The sequence below is a fragment of the Muscardinus avellanarius genome (genome assembly GCF_963383645.1).
Source record: "Muscardinus avellanarius genome assembly, chromosome: 2".
NCBI classification, from domain to species: domain Eukaryota; kingdom Metazoa; phylum Chordata; class Mammalia; order Rodentia; family Gliridae; genus Muscardinus; species Muscardinus avellanarius.
The window spans coordinates 147,261,511-147,283,660 of record NC_137787.1 but is presented as its reverse complement, the minus strand read 5'-3'; the positions used below and the strand labels follow the sequence as shown (position 1 = coordinate 147,283,660).

The window sequence follows — 22,150 nt, the reverse complement described above, 5'->3', positions numbered from 1 at the left end:
TAATCTAATATACTTATGCAAATATATGTAGTTATTGTAAAATACCTTCTCTAGTTATATAGTCTAGTTGGTAAAAATGAGACTAGCATAGTCAAATGGTTAGTGATTAGTGCATATATCAGAGTATAATAGAACAAATAGATTAAACAAACAAAAATATAAACTAGTATAAAAAATGAAATGCTGTGGCATCAACACAAAGAAAAATTACACACTGGTAATTCAGAAAAAGTCAACTAATTGAATACAAAGCAAGTAAATGTATCATTTTCATTGACTAGATGAGAAAAGATTCTTATATTAAGCCTTTGACAAGGAATTTCATGTTATAACATCCCTGGCTAGCAAGGATACAGGTTATTTCATTTGTGGAGAATTGCTGGAGAACAATCCTTGATTGTCAACTACCTTGGTAGAACCTGGTACAGGCAGAAGCAAGCATGTTTTGAAAACCATTTTCCACACATTCTCTTATCTCAAGAAATGCTTTCGCCATGCGTGGTGGCGCACGCTTGTAATCCCAGTACTTGGGAGGCTGAGACAAGAGAATTGCATGGGGTTGAAGCCAGCCTCAGCTACTTAGGTTCTCAGCAACTTAGTGAGACCCTGTTTCCAAATATAAACATATAAAATATAAATTTATATAAAATATAAAATAGGTCTGGGAGGATAGCCCGGAGGTAGAAAGACCCTGGGTTCCATCCCCAGTACAAAAAAAAAAAAAAAAAAGAAAGAAAGAAAGAAAGAAAGAAAGAAATGCTGTAGATACAGGCCAGAAGCATAGATCTAGAATGAAAGTTTCAAGAGAAAGTGTGTGTCACCAGCACCTGTGGCAGTGCCCACACATAGTAGATGCTTATTATAGCCAAGTATGGATATAACGAGGCCATCTACCTCCACCATCCCTTGTTGAGCCTGAAGCAGCCTTTTAGATGTAAACTATATCTTGCCACTATTCAACCTACTCCCTATAGAACAATTTAGGGACTTTGAAAACAAAACAAAACATAAATCAGAGGTCAGACACTTCACTGATTAAAATCCTTTATAACTTGCACTTCAAATCAAATCTCTACTCCTCACTTTGGAAGACCTGATCTGACCTCAGCCAACCTCTGCCCCCTCATGTTAAGCACAAAACCGCCAACTCCACTGCACCCCTAATACCACCTCTGGCCCACATAGCCTCACTTTCACTTCCTTGAAAACCCCAGGCTCCTATCGTCACAAGCATTTAAGTGGGGAATTTTCTGCTTTTATAATTTTCTCATCTGCCCAAGTTCCTTCTTTTCCCCATCCTTCTCTCCTGCTACCTGGATAATTCTAGTTTATCTTTCAAGGCTTAGCCTAAATACTACTTCTTTAGGAGAGCCTTTCTGGACCTCTGCCCAATACCCTCAGGCAAAGGTAGGCTCCTCATCTATTTATAATACCCTACAATTAAAATTAATCATTTGCACATTTAGATAATATCTTTTTTTTTAATGTATACATTGTTAGAGCATCACTCATGTTGATTACTGCAATCCTTGTGAGATACGCTGTACAGTTTGAACCTTCAGTAATAGAGTGGTGAATGAACAAATATACCAAAGTATTGTCCTAATATCTTGGGGAGACAAAGGTAAATAACTGCACAAAGTATAACAGAACTGTCAAAAATACATGAAATCAGGTATATACATTGTGAAGCAAAAGTCAAAGGCCTATTTGCTTTCTGACACTGGATAATGAGAAATCTTTCAACAAGATAGAAAACAAAAACAAAAGAGAACTCTGGTATCATCTGTGAGAGAGCCCTGCCGCGATGCACCAGGCTGTTTAGCTGCCCTTAATCATGTCTGGGTCAGAGTGTGTCACCATTAATATTTGGAGAGATGCAAGACAGAAGGTGTGTTGATGAGAGTGCTATTTGCATTTAAGAAGTGAGCATGTGGCATGGCTTATTGACAGTCTCTGTAGCTTGAAGAGATGGTTTCAGGCAGGATTTCCAGACTGTCTTTGTTATCTTTGACCACTTTTCTCATTTCAAATGTTGAAGCCCATCGATGGATAGGGATTTGTGGATCCCAAGAGAGAAAGCAGACGAAGGAGGGATTTATGGACATGGCTGGAGGTCAGGATGACACCTGCGCCCATCCTAATTTCATGGCAGACAGAGGCATGTCTGGGGGCAGAAAGGTCCTCAGGGAACCCACGACCATCTGTGTGCTGTGGGTGCCAAAGCCATGTCTCCATCTACACTTCTTTTCTGAGCTCCAGACCCATAAAATGGATTGCTCACCACATGTTTTCTTCTAACACATTCTTTAAACTCATCAAGTCCAAAAGGAAACCAGCCATCTCCCCCACCCTCTTCTCTTCCTGACTTCCTTGCCTTCTCTTCTCAGTAAGTGGTCCACTATTCACTCAGTTTCCAGGGTTGGATGCCTAGAAGCCACTGTGATTCCTCACTCTCCTTACAGTTCATGTGGACACAGTTAACCATTCCTATTACTTTTATATTTACATGCCTCATGAGTGCCTTCATGTCACCCCATCTCCACTGTGAGGGCTATGACTGGCTTTGTTGTCATTACAGTCTCCTGTCTTTCTGGATTCTATAGCCTCCTCTCTGACCTTCCCATTGCCAGCCTTTCCACACTGCCATTTCTGCTCTGTAGAGCTTACAAATGTCCTTTGCAGAAATACAGTGCTAATCCTATGACTCCCCTGCTTAACACTTTGCAGTGACATCTTATAGCATCCTTTATCTATTAGTAACATAACCACTTATCACATTGATTTGTATTTGCCTATTTACTCTTTAAAGTTTCTCCCACTAGACTCTTAAACATGACTGTAAGGTCTATGTCTTGTAATGCCAGTATTCAGCAGAACATCTGCCTCAGTAAATCCAGTTAAAAGGGTGATGCTTGAAGAGATGAAAGGATTTAACAAATGCCTCTTCATATCTGGGCACATTAGAGAGGATAAAGGTGTTCCTGGGAGGATTAAACAACCCCAGGAGGAAACTAGGGAAAAAAAAGTATTCTGAATAAGCAGAGTAGAATTAAAATGAGGAAGACCATCAGTGAAGGGGAGAGTTAATGAGGAGAGCAGGAGACTAACTGTCCCCATCGCAGCCTTCCCATGAGTTGGAAGCCATGTTCTCAGGGGCAGGAAGCAAGTGGCAATGGTAAACTCAGAGATGCTGAAGCAGGGACAGTGAGGTATGAGCCCAGGGCAATTAAGAGTTAACAGATGCTTGCAAGGAAGAAGGCTTTTATTAGCGTCAGTTCATCACTGATGAGTCCTGGTGCTCTCTGGTATACAGCTGTCCCATTTTAGCTAATAGGAAAGAGGCATGTGGTGCCTATTTTGAAGAGTGTTTGAAATTCAACAAATGGCATGCTAAGCAACTTGGAATAAAAGATTGAACTTAAAGTCAATAACAGCTAAGGAAAGATTGTTGACACTTGGAAAACAGATTTCAAGAAGTTTACAAAAGAGGAACGTTTAATCTCATGGCCAGAGAACATCCATTAAAGTATCACTAGTTCCCATGTGGACCTGGGCCAGAGACATGAAACTGGAGGACTCAGCTCCTGCACTTCAGCTGTCCTTCCAGGTGAAGATTATAACTTTGGAAAACAAACAAGGCCAAAGAGTAAGGAAGCAGCTAGTATCTGATGCTCAGGATCTGATGACCTAGATTTTTGGTTATGATGCCAGAGGTGGGGCCCCTGGTAAGGGACAGTATTTACTACAGAAAACTGAGAAGACGGTTTCAGGTAACAGCTGTCCATAAAAGAGTTATTTTGAAACTTGAAGTTAGGGACTCATGCTGCTCCGCACAAAGACAAACAGACTAGATTATACGAAGGATATCAACTACGGCAAAGAAAGAGATGGATGGTAGTGGAGAAGGAGCTCCTTAGTTGATAAAATGAATCTGGTATAAATGGCTATGTTCTAGTGTCTCATGAGATACTAGTAAGTATTTTTAAAAGCTAAGTTAAGTTTGAGGAATCCTATATACTATCTCCTAGTGTTTGAAAACTTCACATGGTCCATGAGCAGAGTAAAGGATGGAGAAAACTAAAAAAAGAAAGCAATTTAGCTGTGTTTAACTCCGAGTCTGCTATGACTGGTAAGTCACGTAAACACTGATGTGACATACACCCGGCCTAACAATATATGTGGGACACTAGTGTTCTAATAGATAGGTTAAAAAATCCTGGGTCTAAAAGGAGGAGAAAGGAGGAGGGAAGAGGAAAATCTCTAAAACACATAATGTACTTAAACATATTGAAGTCAATCACTAAGCCAAGCAAGGGAAGGAGGGACGGGGAGGGAATGGGGTGGGAATTGGGTAGGGGTTAAATCAGCGATGTGTACATGTTTGTACACACAAGTTTTTTTTACCCCAATATGATGTTGGAATATAATGCACCAATAAAAAATTAAAAAAAAACACCTGGGTCTATAAAAATGTTCAAACTATCAATAACAAAACAAATAACAAGAAAGCTAAATCAAGTTATGGGTATAAAAAATGCAAAAAAATCATAGGTGGTGGCAAACACTATCTCATAAAGAACAAGAATTTGGAGTGTGGGATGTAGGGCTGGGGAATAACAAGAGTATGATATATTCTGCACAAAAGAAACAAGTTCAGTGTAACGATCTCTAGGAGCACGTTACATGAAAACTGTAAATGGAAGTTCATCAATGCGGAATGGAGCTATGATGATAAAAGGAGATGGGAGAGGTGTAATTGTGGGACCCATGACTGCACGTGGGAGAGGTATGACATGATGGTGATAAGCAACGTGAATTTGAAGGAAATCCTTTTGATAAAATCGGAGGATATGAAAAATGTACACCTTGCTTTGCTGATAATTTTGATCTCTCAATAAACACTGGAAAGCAGTGAGGAATGGGATTTAGTGTCAGTTTAATTTTAACAAATATAGGAAGAGTGCTTGGTCATTTAGAAATATCAGAAACTCTGGGAGAAAGCCAAGTCCTCATAAAAATCCAGCCTCTCCATAATCCTGTCAGTGACATTTTACAGAGAATTTCTTGGAAGGAATGTTACACTAAATAATCCGTAAGTCCCTTCTGAAACATTAAAGACTCCTCTAACATTCTAGAGCCCCCCTGATGAACTCCAGAGGTGTCCAGGAGGAACAAAGAGCCCAGAGCTGCTTCCCAGGGCTCTATGTCTATGAGAAAAAGAAAGCAGTACTATGTGTTAGGTACAGTAAAATGAGCAGAATGTGCTGACTATAATTATATTATAGAGCTGTAAGAAAAGAAACGATGTAGTGCCAGAATAAAAACAGATCTGTAATACAGAATGAATACTGTGGAATTGGATAAAAATATACAGAAGAACTTAATTTCTGATAAAGGATCGGGAAGACAATGGGGAGATGTGGAAGCTCAAATACATGTCTATCTTCCGAGTAGAGAAATCTTTTTGTATTTAAAAATGGAATAAAGACCATATAAAGGATAAATTAAACACTTATTTTTAAAAGAACCAACATTAAGAGGATGGACTAGATAAATATTTTTAGGAAACATGAAGGCAAAGGATTAAAATGTGCAAAAAATAAATACAAACTAATTTTTAAAAAAACTTACCAAGGACCTGTCTGCGATGATACAGTATAAGGATAATCTTTTAACAAAAAGGAAACATGAAAGGTATAAAAGGCATATAAACAAGGTGTGTTAGCTTTCTGTCACTATGACAAAATACCCGGGGAAAGTGGTTTAAAAGGAGTTAGAGTTTCCTTTGGCTCATGGTTTCAGAGGTTTTCACAATGGCTTTGGGTCTGTGTCAAGGCAGAACTGTCATGGATGGTGGGAACATGTGGTGGAGCAAAGCTGCTCATCTAGTGGCAGCTGGGAAGGAGAAAGGAGAGAGAGAAAAGAGAGAGGAGAGAGGAGAGAGAGGAAAGAGAGAGTGAGAGAGTGAGAGAGAGGGAGAGAGAGAGAGAGAGAGAGAGCCACAAGCTGGAGTCCCCAGTCACCTAACTGCTGAGAGGTTCCATTGTCTCCTAGTAATAATGCCATAGTCTTCGGCATATGGGCCTATGGGGGACATTTAGGATCCAAATCATAAAAGTGAAAACTCATGATTTATGACCTGAAAGAGTTGAAGGTAAAACAATAGCAATGATAGTATATCATCTTTGCATATCAAATTATTCAATATTAAACATACCCATGCATTTGTAAAATTAATTGTCCAGTATATAAAAGAAAATTTTGACCTACTAGTTCTACATGTAGGAATCTAAGGAGATAATTCTAAGTGCTGAAAAATCTTATGCTTTAAAAGTGTTAACTGAATATTATTTGTTAAAAAAAGAAGAAAGGGTTAATATTTACTTAATCTTTACTATATACAGATACAAATTATTTTTATAAGCTATCACATTTAAATTTAAAAACACTTCCATAAAATAAATACAATCACCATGTTATAAAAAATGCAAAATCCCAGTAGTTGGGAGGCTGAGACAGAAGGATTGCAGGTTCCTGGCCAGCTTCAGCTACTTACTGAGGCCCTCCCAAACCTGTTTCAAAACAAAGAATAAACCGGGCGTGGTGGCACACGCTTGTAATCCCAGCATTCAGGAGGCTGAGACCTGAGGATCATGGTTCGCAGGTTAGTGGACAGCCTCAGCTATTTAGTGAGGCACTCTGTAACTTGGTGAGATCCTGTTTCAAAATAAAGAAGAAAATATAGGGCTGGTGGTATACCTCCGAGGTCGAAGGCCCCTGCGTTCCCTCTCCAGACCCGAAAAAAAAAAAAAAAAAAAAAAAAAAGATTAGAAATTGGGTTGGGAGTGTATCTTGGAGGTAGAATGCCCCTGGCTTCAATCTCCAGTACAACAAAAAACAAAAACAATGTCAAATGCTTTAATATGCTAAGAGAGATTCAATTCTATAAAGAAGCTTGGCTAGTAAAAGTGAAAAAGTAGAAACATTTAAAATGGTAAGTAAATTGGGGACAATGTATTTGGTGAATTATTTAAATTTTATTTTGTAGTATGAGTGATTAAACCCAGGGGTGCTCTATATCCGAGTTAGACCCCTAACCCTATTGTATTTATTTATTTAAAAATCATTTTACCTCTCCCTAATAGGCAAAAACTAGAGAGAAAATAGGTCATAGGAGGAAATCTAGATGAAGGAGATTTTATAGATGAGCAAATAAGGCCACCTAACTGAGGTGATGGGAGGGGAAGAGGGAAATTCTCTACTGTTCATGATGTACATTAGCAAACATATTAAAGTCAATCACTAAGCCAAACAACGAGAAAGAGGGAGGAGGACGGAATGGGGTGGGAACTGGGTAAGTGCTCATCGGGTGATGTGTGCATGTATGCCTCCACCATCTCGTACCCCATTAATATGTATGACTACAATGCACCAATAAAAATTTTTAAAAAATCACTTTATTACAGTGACGTTCAACGTAATACAACCATACATGCTAGATTTCCCTCCACTTCATACCCCTCTCTCCTTCTCCCTCCCAAAATGTGTAGGGAAATTGGTGATAATACCTTCACATGTTGCCATAGTATTATTTGTACCATTTTCTTCAGTCCTCTCTATTCCTCTTCCTAACGCCCTTCCACTACTCTATAAGTCTCTCTCTGCATTATTTAAAGTTCCTTACAGTTTCTATTGTCTCCCTAGCTTCCATATTTGAGAAAAAAGCCCACAACCCTTGACTTTGGTCAATTGGCTGATCTCACTTAACATAATATTCTCTAGTTCCATCCATTTTTCTGCCGTTTATTTATATTTATTTATTTATTTATTTATTTACATTTCTGTATAAATGCCCATACCCTGGTCTCAACTTGAATTCCTATTTCAGCCTCCCAAATACTTGGATTACAGGCATGTGCCACCAAGCCAGGCATTTTCTTTTTTGATACTGAGGATTAAACCCGGAGGCATTCTATATCTGAGTTACACCACCAGCCTTTTTAAAATAAAAACAAAACCTGAAACACAGTCTTACTAGGTTACTGAGGCTGGCCGTGAACCTGCAATCCTCCCAAGTCCTGAGATTATAGACATGTGCCACGGGTGCTGGGCACCAGGCAAATTTTCTTATATAAAAGTATAACATGGAAAAAAATAGCTTAAGATGTTAACAAAGTGCCTGATACAAAATTTCGTATTTAATATTATTGAAACATAGAAAAAAGACTGGAAGAAAATACCTAGATAATAACTAAACATAAAGGAACGCTTTTCCATTCTCACTAGCCTAAGGTTGTGTCAATGAGGGAGCTGGCTGGGAGCTCTGAGAAGAAAGCAGAGTGCAGTTAACTTGTCAGCCTGGGGAATGAGGAAGGGAAGACCAGAGAGACCCTGAAAGGCTCCAAGCCAGCGGAAGCAGCCTGGCTAACCCAGGAGATAGAGACTGTAATTCGGGGCGGATACGGTAAATCTTCTATAACGAGTAGGGCTATAATTCTTTTCATGGTAAGTTGCTAGGAAAATCATAAATTGGTCATGGTTAAAATGTCAGAAGACTCAAAATCATAAGAAAAATAATGAATTATTGAGGTTTTGGCTTACTCTAGAAGTCACACAAAGTTTTCTGAGAGGAGTAGGAGGTAAGACAAGAATAAAGTAATTTCTGCTGTATGAATATTTCAATTAGGCAGCTGGAAAGGCTTGGGTGGAAAAATATAAATTTTTACTCTCGAGTTATCAGAGAAAACATGTATCTAGATCAGCTTTGGAGAAATAGGGTCTGGATAAACACATGCACAACCCATAGAGAATACCATTTATGTATGTACACCCCTGACGCACAGCAGACTAATCTTCAAGTGTATAGATTTAACAGCATTTTAAAGAATTTTATAAATATCTTAAGTATAATGCTTTATGACTCAATATTTATCTTTCCTTTTCCCCAATATCCTATTTTCCTATCTTCTATGTTCATGTTTTTAAGAAATCAAATATATTTATATGCATGTATATCTGTATATACATACATATATATTTATATTTCCATATACATAAGCATGCACATATGATTTTTGGAGTTTTTTTGGTACTGGGGATTGAACACAGGGCCATTCTATTCCTGAGCTATACCCCCAGTCCTATTATGTCCTTTATTTTGAAACATAGTCTTGCTAAATTGCTGAGGCTGTCCTCAAACCTGCAATCCTCCTGTCTCAGCCTCTCAAGTACCATGTGCCACCACACCTAGATCACATGTATAATTTAATACAGACAATTTTGAAATTTTCATCTCTGGCCATTATTAGCACAGAAATAAAGAAAGAAAAAAAAAAGAGAGAAGAAAAGGGGGAGAAAGAAAGCGAGAAAAAGGGAGGGAAGGAGAGAGGGCAGGAAATCCATTGCTTGATCAGCTGAGCACAAAGACCACGGATGTGTGAGCCTAACTTAATGCTCCAAAGGTAACTGATTCCTTAGTGCACATCATCCCTTCTCACCTATACTCATGGCCAGGAGAGAATGTTCTTCTTCTATCACAACAAAGATCATGGTGTACTGACTGACTGTCTCCTCTCCACTGTGCACCCTGAGAGGGCGGGGCCATGCTTGTCTTGTTTATTGGTGGGACCCATGCAGGGGCGGCGCCTCAGTGAGCATTTGTTAAGAAAGTGAGGAATGCACATGTACATCCAACTTGTCTTTACAGACGCCCACTCTCACCTTCTTCATTACACTTTCCCCAGAGCCTCAGTGGCTGATCTAAAATTTACTGCGGTACTAGTCTGCATCACTACTTAATACTTGATTCTGCACATTAGGTTTCTTATTCTTTCTTTTTCTTTTTCTTTTTGGCAGGTCTGGGATGGAACCCAGAGGCATTTCACCTCCAAGTTACACCCCCTGCCCCAGTTTTTATTCTTTTATTTTGAAACAGGGTCTCACTGAGTTGCAGAGGGCCTCACTAAGTAGCTGAGGCTATCAGCGAACCACGATCCTTCCGTCTCAGCCTCCCGAATGCTGGGATTGCAAGTGTGCGCCACCACGCCCGGCTTCTTATTCTTGTTTTCAGTTGCTTGCTGACTTTTTATTATTTTAGAGAGATATGCTTCTCAAGGACACTTACATATGCTTATTCATTTTATTTCCCAAAGCATTTTTGAAAGACCTAAAAACTCTGTAATAAACACATATTGAATTAAATGATAAAGTCCTTAAGAGACTGTGGATTTAGTGATATCTCTAAAGATGCTATCTATTGACTACATTGTATTACAATTACAATGTGTCATGGACAGAAAACCTAGACTTTGTTGGTTGAGCTGAGTTAGAAACACAGCTGTCAAGGAGGAGTGGTGTTTCTGATTGAATTTTAAGTGTCATCTGGTAACACATTCCTCCTTTTATAGCTCCGTATCTTTGGGGCTGGAAAAAACCACCTAAACCCAAGTATTCTGTTTTCCTACTTGTAAAATAGGAACACTGACAAGCACAGCAACAAAAATACACATCGACCTATCTCAAAAAGGAAGACTGCAATCAAAGGGGAAATGTAGGTGAACAAGTTTCCCAAACCATTGTATTTATCAATCCGAAAAACACAGTTGATTGTCAGGCGCTAGAGGAGCACTAACAGTGAGGGTGGCTGCTTCTGAGAGCAGATACCGGGCAGAAGGGTGAGGTGTTGAAGAAGAGAATCCCCAACACAACCAGCCAAACATGCTCGTCATAAATCAAAGACCATGTTCAACACCCACCGTGTGGAGATTACGGGGCACCTGTCATCCACAACTTCTGGCACTGCTGCAAGCATTGCATATTCCAGACCGGGAGAAAGCTTACCAGACACGAGCTGCTGTCCAGGCAACCCCACGGGAACCATGCCCAAATTATTCATGGCTGTGGCCCAGGCTGTGGGATCTGTCACGGACATGTTGAGCTGGGTTGTGTCTATTGCTATACTCCCCAAACCATCAGCTGCTGCGGGAAAAAAACAAAACAAAACAAAACTCTGGCTTAGAGTTGGTGGGCAAGGGTCTTTGCTTTAAGGAAAATCACATTTCTAGAGCTGAGAGGCTTCATTTAGAACATTTCCAACGCCACCCCCCCCACACACACAAATACAAAGCACTATAATCTACAGTAATATTCTCTTCAGACCTAAATGTAGGGTGTTTCCGAATACTTTCTGGGAGAAAACTTAATGACATGTAGTTTCCTTCATATGCAATATGCCTTTTATGGGGGTACTCTTGAAAAAAAGTGAAGAATTGCTTCTTTCTATTGGTGAAATGATACTACTTAAATGACAAGGTCAAGAAACAAAGCAGTAATATTCTCTTGGTAAAAGACGTCAACTGGCTTAGTAGACCAGAGTAAGTAAGTGTGTCTGTTTCCAGTGTAATTCTGTACCAGGCGTGCCTTTTAACTATCCAGTTAGAAACACAGCTTTCAAGGAGGAGTGCTGGTCCTGATTGAATTTTTAAGTGTTATCTGGTAACATATTCCCTCTTTTATAAAGCTTTACATCATTACATTAAGGAAATGCAGGTGTTTACCCAAAGTGACTTTTCCAAAATATTCCTCATAAGCACTGACTTTTTATAAAATAAGTACAATTAAACACAAATAGCACAGAGCAAAAAAGAGCAACATGTACTGAATTTGACTAAATGTGATTTTCACAAGTTTTTTTTAACATGAGATATTTTTATTTATTTTTTATTGGTGCATTATATTCATACATCATATTGGGGTAAAAAATGTGTGTGTACATACGGGTACACATCACCGAATTAACCCCTACCCAATTCCCACCCCATTCCCTCCCCATCCCTCCTTCCCTTGCTTGGCTTAGTGGTTGACTTTGATATGTTTAAGTACATTGGATTTTCACAAGTTTTGTGACCTGTTTTTTTTTTTTTCCCCCCCAGAGCTTTGGCTCCCAGTTTTAATGCCTATTTTCCAACAAGAACTCAAGATGTCTGGTTTGTGTCCTGCACTGGTCACCAACATTTACCTGCAGCCATCATCTGAGGAAGCTCCTGGGGACACCGGGCGATGCTCTCAGCTCCACCTGCATCTACCATTGACTCATGAGCATCCTGGGGGCCAGGGGCACTCTGACGGTGGAGTGGAGGGTCCCCTCGGAGATCATGGGATTCTGTAAAAGGGGAGAGGAGTGTGGTGAGAAACCGTAATGGCTCAACAGGATAAACTGTTGTCTATTCAAACAAAGAAACAAACTATGAAGGATCACTTCCAGAGGGGCACAGAGTAAAGCTGTTTGTGTGGGTCCCTCTGTGGCTGTTTCTCTTGTGGCTCAGTGGCTCAGTTTCTCCAACCGAGCAGCGAAGCTGTGTTGGCACAGGCGGCTCCAGAAGCAGCAGGGTCTGCGAGCACCTCCACGCTCTGCCTCCCACTGCAGAGCCTGCACAATGGGGCTTATCAGCCCCTGCACAGCCTCATCCACACACCGCACATCAATGCAGAGGGCAGACGCAGGGCGAAATGTGAGGGGCTTTTTAAAGTTAAAAAATTAATTGATGTTGTTATTTTGGGAGATGGTCGTCTGTGAAATGTATTCAGACAGGGGGAAAAAAATGTCTGGAGCAGGAAGAAAAGAGCAAGAACCCTTTCACCGCAAAGAAGGCAAAGGAGGACGCTTAAATTACAATAGCCAGGAAAGGCAAGAGGGGAGCCTGACATGCTGTCCATAGAAGAAGCACAGAGGCGGCTGGGCAGCAAAGGAGAAACACTGTTTTGGGTTTTTTGTTTGTTTGTTTGTTTTTTAACTCTCTGGAATGAAAAAATTTGACTGGCCAAAATTTGTATGGTGTGAACTTTTCTTAGCATCACATAGCATAGTATACATTATTATATTTTTAAAACATTTTTCTATATCAAATAAGTATGCATTAAATATCAAATAAATATATGTGATTACACTTTTAAAACATTTTTCTAATAAATATAAACAACAATAAAATATTAAATAAGGTTATAAAGGGCCCCTCTATATTACACTATTTATAAAATGTTATGCTTTCTCCTTACCCTTAAAAAATGCAAAAACACAGAAACCTCACATATTCATATTTTAAGTGAACTTTCACCAGTTCACATCCTAGATGAACGAGCTGACAAGTTTGATCTTAAGTAGATTTGATATGACACATGAGTTTAAGTATTTATTTCCAATCGGGTACAAATTTACAAATTTTTCTACATCACGATTGTATTAATGATGATTTTAGAATTAAATGTTCTAGTTTTTCAGCGTATCTAGTGTGATTCTTTTAGGGTACGTTCTTCATTTCTTTGAATTTTAGGCACAAGAATGAGAAAATGTCAAAAATAACTTTTTACCCGGTGAGCAGACATCTCATTCAAATAGAAGTTTAGGTTTCACTATCTCAAGAATAGGTGGATAATGAACAAATGGTTTCTATGGTCTCAACAAATCTCTAGCCTTCAAATAATGGGGCTTAGGAAATACTGAGGAAATTTTTTCCAATTGTCTATCATCTAGCAGTGAATAATTCCAACTTTGGGAGCAAACGGTCCTCAGGTCACATATTTTATACCTTGCTATTAAACTCTACTACCCCTATGAATTTAGAGCATGGTTATATATGGCACATCAATTATCCTAGGGAACAGGTGCCATCAAAGAGATTTTCACTATATAAAATAAAGTCAACAGCATAAGAAAAACAGAGCTAACCTAAAGGTCTGCCTATAGCTGTTCATCCAGTAGCAATATTTCTCTGATGAAACCTTCATGCACTTTTCTTTCCCTACATCCAGCAATTTCAGGGAAGCAAGGCAGTCTGGCTAGTATGTGTTTCTTCTTTTCTCAAATGGCCCTTCAGTAGAGCTGCCTAAGATCATCACAAGGTCACTATTTGTCTTACTTATCTTCCCAAATGAAGTTTAGTTGGCAGGCTTCCTTATAGCTCAGATTCTCTCCTAATGGGCATCAATCATACTTTATTTTTCTCTCTCTCTAATGAGTCCAGAGTTCTGGAACATTATATCAGAGAACATCCCTGTACTTTGTAGGCTTTATGACTTGTGCCTCACTGATCACATTTCACCTTGACTTTTGGCTACAATGTTTTTTGATGTTTTAGGGGTAGGATTTGCTTTCCTCAGCTAACATCCATTTGTTCCAGTGGCAGTTTTCCCCTTTGTGATCACAGTTCTGCACAGGGGCAGGAAGCGTCCTGGAGGCCCACAGCATCTACCTACCATTTTTCTGGCTATCTTAACACACTGCAATTTCACTGAAAAGAGACCTTGCTTTGTTAGCAAGATATCGTTTGTAAAGCTTGATTTATCTACTAGTTGAACGTTGGAATTCATTATATCTCTTCAATTTCCCAATCCAGTGTTTTTAATGACATACAATTTCAGGGGGACACAAAGTACCGAGGATTGTGATTCTAAAGTAAGTTCTGTCATATCTCAGGCATTTCAAAAAGTCTCAATGCTACCATGACACTGTTTACAAAATTTAAACTGATTTGATCACATGCCTTGGAAGAAAGATAATGCTTGTAGTTAATTACTACCTGGTAATTTATGAATAGTTCCAAGAGCTATTTGTGTACCCTACTAACATCTATCCTTCCTATTGAATACCTGCCTCTTTAAATGAGTCAAGACCATAATGCCTAATTTATCATTAAAATCAATTTCTCTGGCTTAGTTTTTCTTATTTCTAAACTATAGAAAAGAATAATAATCTTAATGGTGTTTATTTACACACAGAGATGCGGGGAGCTAAAAAATTATAGCTAATAAAACACTTTGAATATAGTAGGTAATAATAATTATTATTTTACTTAGAAGTGTAGTGTTTCCATTAAGGTGCCTGGGATCTTTGTGTTCTGATGAATAATTATGTAATTAATTATAAAACAGTGAATAACACTTGATATTTCTAAAAGTAAGTGTTGCCCTAGTTTTCTGTACCTCACCTAAATTATAGCAGGATATTTCATTTTTCAATATTTATTTATTAAATAATATAATGTCACTTAAAGTACATATAATTTTTTATTTCTAAGTATTTTTCTTCCTCTGCAACTATAAAAGCTTTTAGGAGACTCATGACCAAAAAATTGGCAGTTTCTACTTACAGGTTTTACTGATGTATGATCACAAAACAATCAGATGCACAAAATGTCAAGGATAATAGTAGGGCTTTGTCCAGGGCTTAATGGATGTCTATCCTGTTCTTTATTAAGAGATACTCAAGTACAAAATTGCATGCCCAATTTCATAACTGTTCAACAAGATATATTTATGCTCAGTTTTCACCAGGCTATATCAATGGAGTAAATAGTTTTTGAAATTCATGAAGCCTATGAAAATATTATTTGGCCTAAAAAAGAGTATAGGCTATTTCACTCTTTTTTTTTTTTCTTGGTGGTGGTGGTACTGGGGTTCCTGGAAGCCCTTCTACCTCCGGGCTACACTCCCAGACCTATTTTTATATTCTTATTTGGAAACAGGGTCTCCTAAGCCAGCACGCGTGGCTGGCTTCGGTCCTCCTGTCTCTGCCTCCCAAGTGCAGGGATTACAAGCGTGCGACACCATGCCCGGCAAATTAAGGGTTTTTGTTTGTTTGTTTTTTGTTTTTTTTTGTTTTTTGTGGTACTGGGGATGGAACCCTTCTACCTCTGGGCTCCACTCCCAGACCTATTTTGTATGTTTTAGTTGGAAACCGGGTCTCTTAAGCCAGTGAGGCTGGCTTCGAACCTGTACGATCCTCCTGTTTCTGCCTCCCAAGCGCGGGGATTACAAGCGTGGGCCACCACGCCTGGCCTTATTTCACTCTTAATAATACAACCCTTTCCAATACTTGAAGATATCAAGAACACGCATATTTTGAATTCTTAAACCCAGTAACTGTCAATGAAAACAGATTCCTATTAAATGGAGTAGAGATCAGTTAAGTACTAAAAATAATTTTTATGAAAATAATTTGGTTTGATCTAATTTCTTAGGTTTATTACTTACTTTAATAGCAAAAGAGCTATAGTGAGAAAAGGTTTATTAATATTGAAAAGAGTTGATACCAAAGAAAACTTGTTCTACGTGGTATCTGAAACCATATTCTATAGAAAATCTTCATTAGCATTACCATAGTTTATATTGATAGTAAAAAAATAAATTTCCATTCAGAGGCCACTATTCTTTTCTATCACTAAGAAAATATCTAATTTTGGTCTTTATGTTCAGTAGGATACTAATTTGAGGTTATGGGAGTGTTCATAGATTAAAATAATGGGAAATATCAAATGTTTCGTATGTATTAAGGCCATAATTTTTAAGCACCTGTCTATGAATAATAAAGGAGGCATTTCTGCTTCTGACAATGGGAAAGTAGGTAATTGCAGATTGATCTTCCAATTGAGGAACAACCAGGAAAGCTCAATGTTTTCATGTATTTTGTAAAATTCTATTGTCTCTGCAAAAAACAAAGGATCCCCCCCAAGAGGCTGCAGTTACTGAAAAGGGTTACTAAATAGGCTTTTAAGGAGAACGGGTGCTATCCACTACTGGGTATTTGGTTTTGCTACTGGAGGGAATGACTGGACTCTGCAAGTTTGGGGCAGAGTGGAATTGCTCAGCAAAATGTGGTAAAAGAGAACACAAGTCTTGAGTAGTTTGAAAGAATAAAAGGAAGAGATTGTTGGTGGCCCAACCATGTGAAAAGGGGGGCTATGGAGAAGACAAGTGAATAAAGCGGATTTCCAGGTGGTTCAATGAAAAGTATATAATTAAAGCTTTCCCTTGTTTCCTCTACAGAACTTTCAGCAAGGCCTACATTGCGTCCTAATTCGTAGGAGTCGTTTTTTGTGGTTGGAGGCATTTTGGAGGAGAGAATAAAGATGATAATAAAGAGGCATCTGATAATGGAGATTACCTAATGCCCTGCCCTTTAAAGCTATTAAGTCTGTTAAACATGCAGGATACTGATCAATTATTATTGATTACTATCTGACCATTAGTGAGAAAAATATGATAAAGATCTCAGCTTTGGCATGTCACAGGGCAATTCATGATCGAAGGATTATAAAATAGAAATATTCTATCAAGGCCGGGCGTGGTGGCGCACGCTTGTAATCCCGCGCTTGGGAGGCGGAGACAGGAGGATCGCGCAGGTTCGAAGCCAGCTGCGCTGGCGTAAGAGACCCTGTTTCAAAAATATAAAATAGGTCTGGGAGTGTAGCCCGGAGGTAGAAGGGCTTCCAGGAACCCCAGTACCACCAAAAAAAAAAGAAAAGAAAAAAAGAATTATTCTATCAAATAAATTTAAAAAGTTCATTGTGATGGAGGGAAAACCCACCCCTAGGAAATGATTTTGGAAGAGGACAGGGCTCAGCAAGAGTTATTTAGGAAGAAATGGACCCTAACCTGTAGCACTTTCTATCAAATCAATGAAATCAAAAGGTTTTCTATAATATATAACTGCTTTTTTATGTATTTATAAATCTACTGCACAATTTTCAAAACTGTCACAATTTGACATACATCATATCACAGTGCTCCTGAGGAGACACGACACTCATATGAGAGTGTCTCCCTTCAGTTTTCCCTTTAAGGAAAGAAGACAAAGTAGATATGTACTCCCTCCTCTGTTCTTCCCTAGCCCTCTGCACCTCTCCATACCAACACCAGTCACTTTGCATTCTAATTAGTTTTTTTTTAACCTCTATCTCCCCAATATGCTATGAACTGGGAATAATTAAGAAAATGAGTCATACTTGCATACTCTGCAGCTAGCAAGCATTGTAGATAAAATATGGAGGGTCTTCCCTCTCTCTCTGTGTATGATGTATATTATATTTCTAAATCAATAAAATATATTTCAAATTACATATAAAAAATATATCTATCTATACAGTTTAAGTGACTTTATGCATGGAAAGAAAAAAGGGAAGGAAAAGTGGAGAAAAAAAGAAAAGAAGGAAGTAAAGAAATAACAACGAAAAATTTTGGTTCCAGGGTTCACTCCCAAAGTTTGGGAGTCTGCAAGTTAAAGAACGCAAAGGGAAGACACCTCTTAGAAAAGAGAATGCAGATAAAATTTAAACTGACAAAGAAAAATATTCTTTACAAGTATGTCAGAGATCGTGAGATAAGTTCTGGTGCACTCAACAGGTCATCTGATAAAATTTAAGACGCCATACCTCCCTGGCAACCACTGCAGGGTCTAAAGCAAGTTGTAGCAATGTTCTCCTTTTGTGTGACTTGTAGGCAGCCGCTCTTGGACTGAGCTGAAATCTATAAATAACCACAGCTCCAGATCCATTAAGGATTGCATTAATGTGACAAAGGCATATATGTGTAGCACTAAAGAAATGAAATCACTGGGAGAAAGGGAAAGTTTCAATCTGGCATAGGCCGTAGAGGATGGAAAGCAGACCTGGCCATTTCTCAAAATCCAAATTCTGTTGTGGGCCTGTGATTATACTCTCAATTTTTCTACTTTGTCTAGGGGCCAGTTTTAAACTCTAAATCATCTTCTTTCTGTATTAGTGATGGAAACAATACTGAATGGGAAAGATTTTATCCATGAAATGTCTGTCTTCAAGGGAGAGGTAGAGGGAAAGAGAGAAGAGACAGAGATATACAGTGAGATTTAGACAGACAGACAGGTCTCCCTTTGAAACCATGCAATCAAACAAAATAATAAGCGAAATGACTAAATTTTCCAGAAAGACTTACCATGTAAATAAACAAACCTGGGTAGAAAAATAAAGACAATTATCTTTTTTTTTTTTTTTTTGCAGTACTGGGGATTGAACCCAGGGGTAGTCTACTTCTGAGCTATACCCCATCCCTATTTTGTATTCTTTATTTTGAAACTGGGTCTCACTAAGTTGAGGAGGGTCTCACTAAATAGCTGAGGCTGGCTATGAACCTGCAATCCTCTTGACTTAGCCTCCCAAGTACTGGAATTACAAGTGTGAGCTACCATGCCCAGCTTAATTATCTTTTGACATAAGAAAATTGCTATTCAACATTACATGTATAACTATAGAGAAAAGACAGAGGTAAAATTATTTTTCTCAGGAAACCTTTGGTTTTGAAAAAGGCTACATTTTGTATTTTTAGATTGAGCAAATAACAAAAGAACATTCTTAAGACCTTAGGAATAAAGTACTTTTTCCCATTAAAAAATGAGAACTAAAAAAACAGGCCTGGAGGCTGTTGTTACTTATTATCATAAGTAACTTTGAAGTCTTTGTATAGACAGGCTTTAAAATATAGTAACTTCCACCTTCCCACTATTTCAGATTTTTTGGAAAGGGTAATATTATATTTGAAAATTGAATGCCTCAACTCATTCCCCTCATCAATAGATGTCAAACACACACACACACACACACACACACACACACACACACACACACACACACCTACACACACACACACACACACACACACACACACACACACCCTATTGTTCCTATGTTTACATCCTAGTTCATTGAGCATCAAGGCTTCAAGAACTGAATGAAAACTAATACTTCATCAATTCCGATGTCTCCCAGACACATTAGTCTCCAAAATGTTTCTGAAAGGCCATTGTTCAGCATCAGCCAGTGGTGGTGAGGGTGTGGCCACCCACTGTTTTAAAGTCCCAGGGATCCCAGTTGTTATCCTTGCACCTGAGCTCTTACTTGGAGGAGGAGGATGAAATCTAAATTTTCTCCTCAAATCCTACATCTGTAGTGATGCCTAGCTGTGAGAAAGTGACTCTTCGATCCCTTGAAGAGGACCATTGACGCTCAACAAACATTTGAGTCATAAACAAATTTATGAAAGTAAAATCCCTTCATTGATAAGTCCTTTCTGAGTTAATACTCGTTCACTGTTCATTTCCATTCACATTTGCAAAGTTCTACCAACTGTAAAGAGTAAACAGAAGGTCATAATTAAATAAAAGCTTTTAACTAAAAAGCTATGGGCCACTAAGAAAGAGCCAGAGAGGCCAGAGCAAAGATTCCTTCAGAGAAACGGTGACACCGCTGGACCAAGACTTCAGAAGGATTCCAGGATTCAAAGACACAACCAGCAATGGAGATAAAATATTTAAACCACAGACACAGCCAAAGAATAAGTTTTTAATGCCTATATAGAACAGAAAGGCAATATTGGCCACATACTGGCCTTTTTGGCTCTAGTGATACACAAAAAGTAATTTCTGCAAACATCATTACCTTCTTATATAAAGGAAAGAGACAATACATCATTCTTGAACTGGTGCTAGTTCCTGTTCAGTTTCTTCATTATGTTCTCACTTTGCACCTTGACATAACTGTGGAAAACATATTAAGCTAGAGGGTAAAACATTTTAATTGTCCTGGGTAAATAACTGACTCTTAAATGCCTGTAAACTCTGGTCAATGAGTTATCTATTTTCCCAAAAGGCCCAGGTAGAGCCCTTTGGTCTATGGGAATCTACTTGCAATAAAATCCAGATTAGTCCATGACCAGCCAGAACCAGTGGCTCAATCTGTTTAACATTTCTTTTAGTCGAGTCACAAAGAACATGCTAGTTACACTTTAAACTAATGTGCTCTTAATGATGTCACTGCATCCCAATGAATAAAGCATTAGCTCTGTGGTCATGACCTCCCCCCAAGAACTTATAGACACAGCATGATGGCCCCACTTCTAGTGTGCTGCCCTGGGCCAGAGACCTTGCTTTCACTTCCTTCGAAGGACTACCTACATTCCTTCTACTGCTCTGTAACTAGGGGAAAGGGCACTGTCTCTTAGTCCTCTGGGCCTCACAAATGGTGTGGTTCCATGTGGGCGTGACCAGAAGGCTTGGTGGGGGACAGTTAGGGAGGTGGCTGGCTCCAGGAGCCTGATGCAGATGCACTTGCGGCTGGACATCCGAGGCTTTAGTTTGGTAGGGAGCATTCTGAGGAAATGGTCCAGACCTCTAATGTTGCTGGTTGTCATCAGAAAGATTCTTAAAGAGGTGCAGGGAGGAAAAGGAAGCCTGTGTGGCCCAAAGGTATTCAGATTTCCCAGGCTGGAGGCCAAATGTGCAGTGTGGAAAGGTGGTTCTAAGTCTCCAGGAACATACGTATTCAGAGGACAGTACAAAGATTGTCCAAAATTCCTATAGACAAAATTATATCGATTGCTAGATGTGAATGCATTTTATATGCTCAACATGATACAGGGTAAGTGCCCCCAAAGTAAAGCTGCTGTTGCCTACACAGGTTTTAAGGCACCCTGTCTCTGTTTGCCTACTGTGTGTGGGATAGGCAAGGTCCTAATTTCTCTCCAATCACTAAACTCAGTTCAAGGTCAAATGCCATCCTCACTTATTTATTCACAGATCCCTTAACTGAATGGGGAAGGCAGAGGAGGTGCAGGCAAATATCCAACTATTTAAGAAACATAGATATGAGAGGAAAACATCTGGCCTACAGTACTGAATATAGTTTCATGTTAGGTTAGAATAATCGCATTTATTTACGGTTTTATTATTTATAAAAGAGAAATTATGCTGAATGTGCTTTGTGGGAATTACAGTATATTGCCATTGCTACCACGGTTTATTATTTTCACAGCTAGATGGCTTAAACCCAACCTAAACAAATATTTTAAAAGAATTCCCACTAACATTATCACTTTTTTCCCCTTCCTGTTCTTAATGCAAAAGGTCTACTTTTCAAATTCTTTGGTATCTTTTAGAGTAATTCTAAATATTATGGTTGATTTATTTATTGTGGTCCAAGGAATTGAACCCAGGGGCATTCTACCCCTGAGCTACACCCCTAGCCTTAATTTATTTATTGATTTATTTTGAAACAGTGTTTGGCTAAGAGTTTCTGAGTGCCTTGCTAAGTTGATAAAGCTGGCCTCTAACCTGAAATCCTTTTCTCTCAGCCTCCTAGTACTGGGATTACAGGAATGTGCCATTATGTCAGGCTGTTATGGTTTATTATAAGATAATGCTTACTGTAAAATAATGACTTCAGGAAATAACCAGCAACTAGTGGTCTTTGGCAGCATTTGGGCACTGCAGTGTCTGCAAATTCCAAATAGTCACTAGGTCTTGACTATTACAGCAATTACGATAATGATTTTATTACTCTGTACAATA

General features: G+C 38.8%; 1 protein-coding gene across 2 annotated transcripts in view; it reads right to left on the bottom strand.

Annotated features, from left to right (window-relative positions):
* Positions 1-22,150, bottom strand: part of ENOX1 (ecto-NOX disulfide-thiol exchanger 1) — a gene marked incomplete at both ends in the record, with an annotated part of 265,269 nt that overhangs the window by 222,092 nt on the left and 21,027 nt on the right. The window contains 2 exons of one of the 2 annotated variants that reach the window (XM_080719975.1): positions 10,843-10,980; positions 12,020-12,163. In XM_080719975.1, coding sequence (XP_080576101.1) covers positions 10,843-10,980; positions 12,020-12,163 — 282 coding nt within the window. Of the gene's footprint in view, positions 1-10,842; positions 10,981-12,019; positions 12,164-22,150 lie in introns of those variants that run through there. The other variant, XM_080719976.1, reaches the window with a different exon arrangement.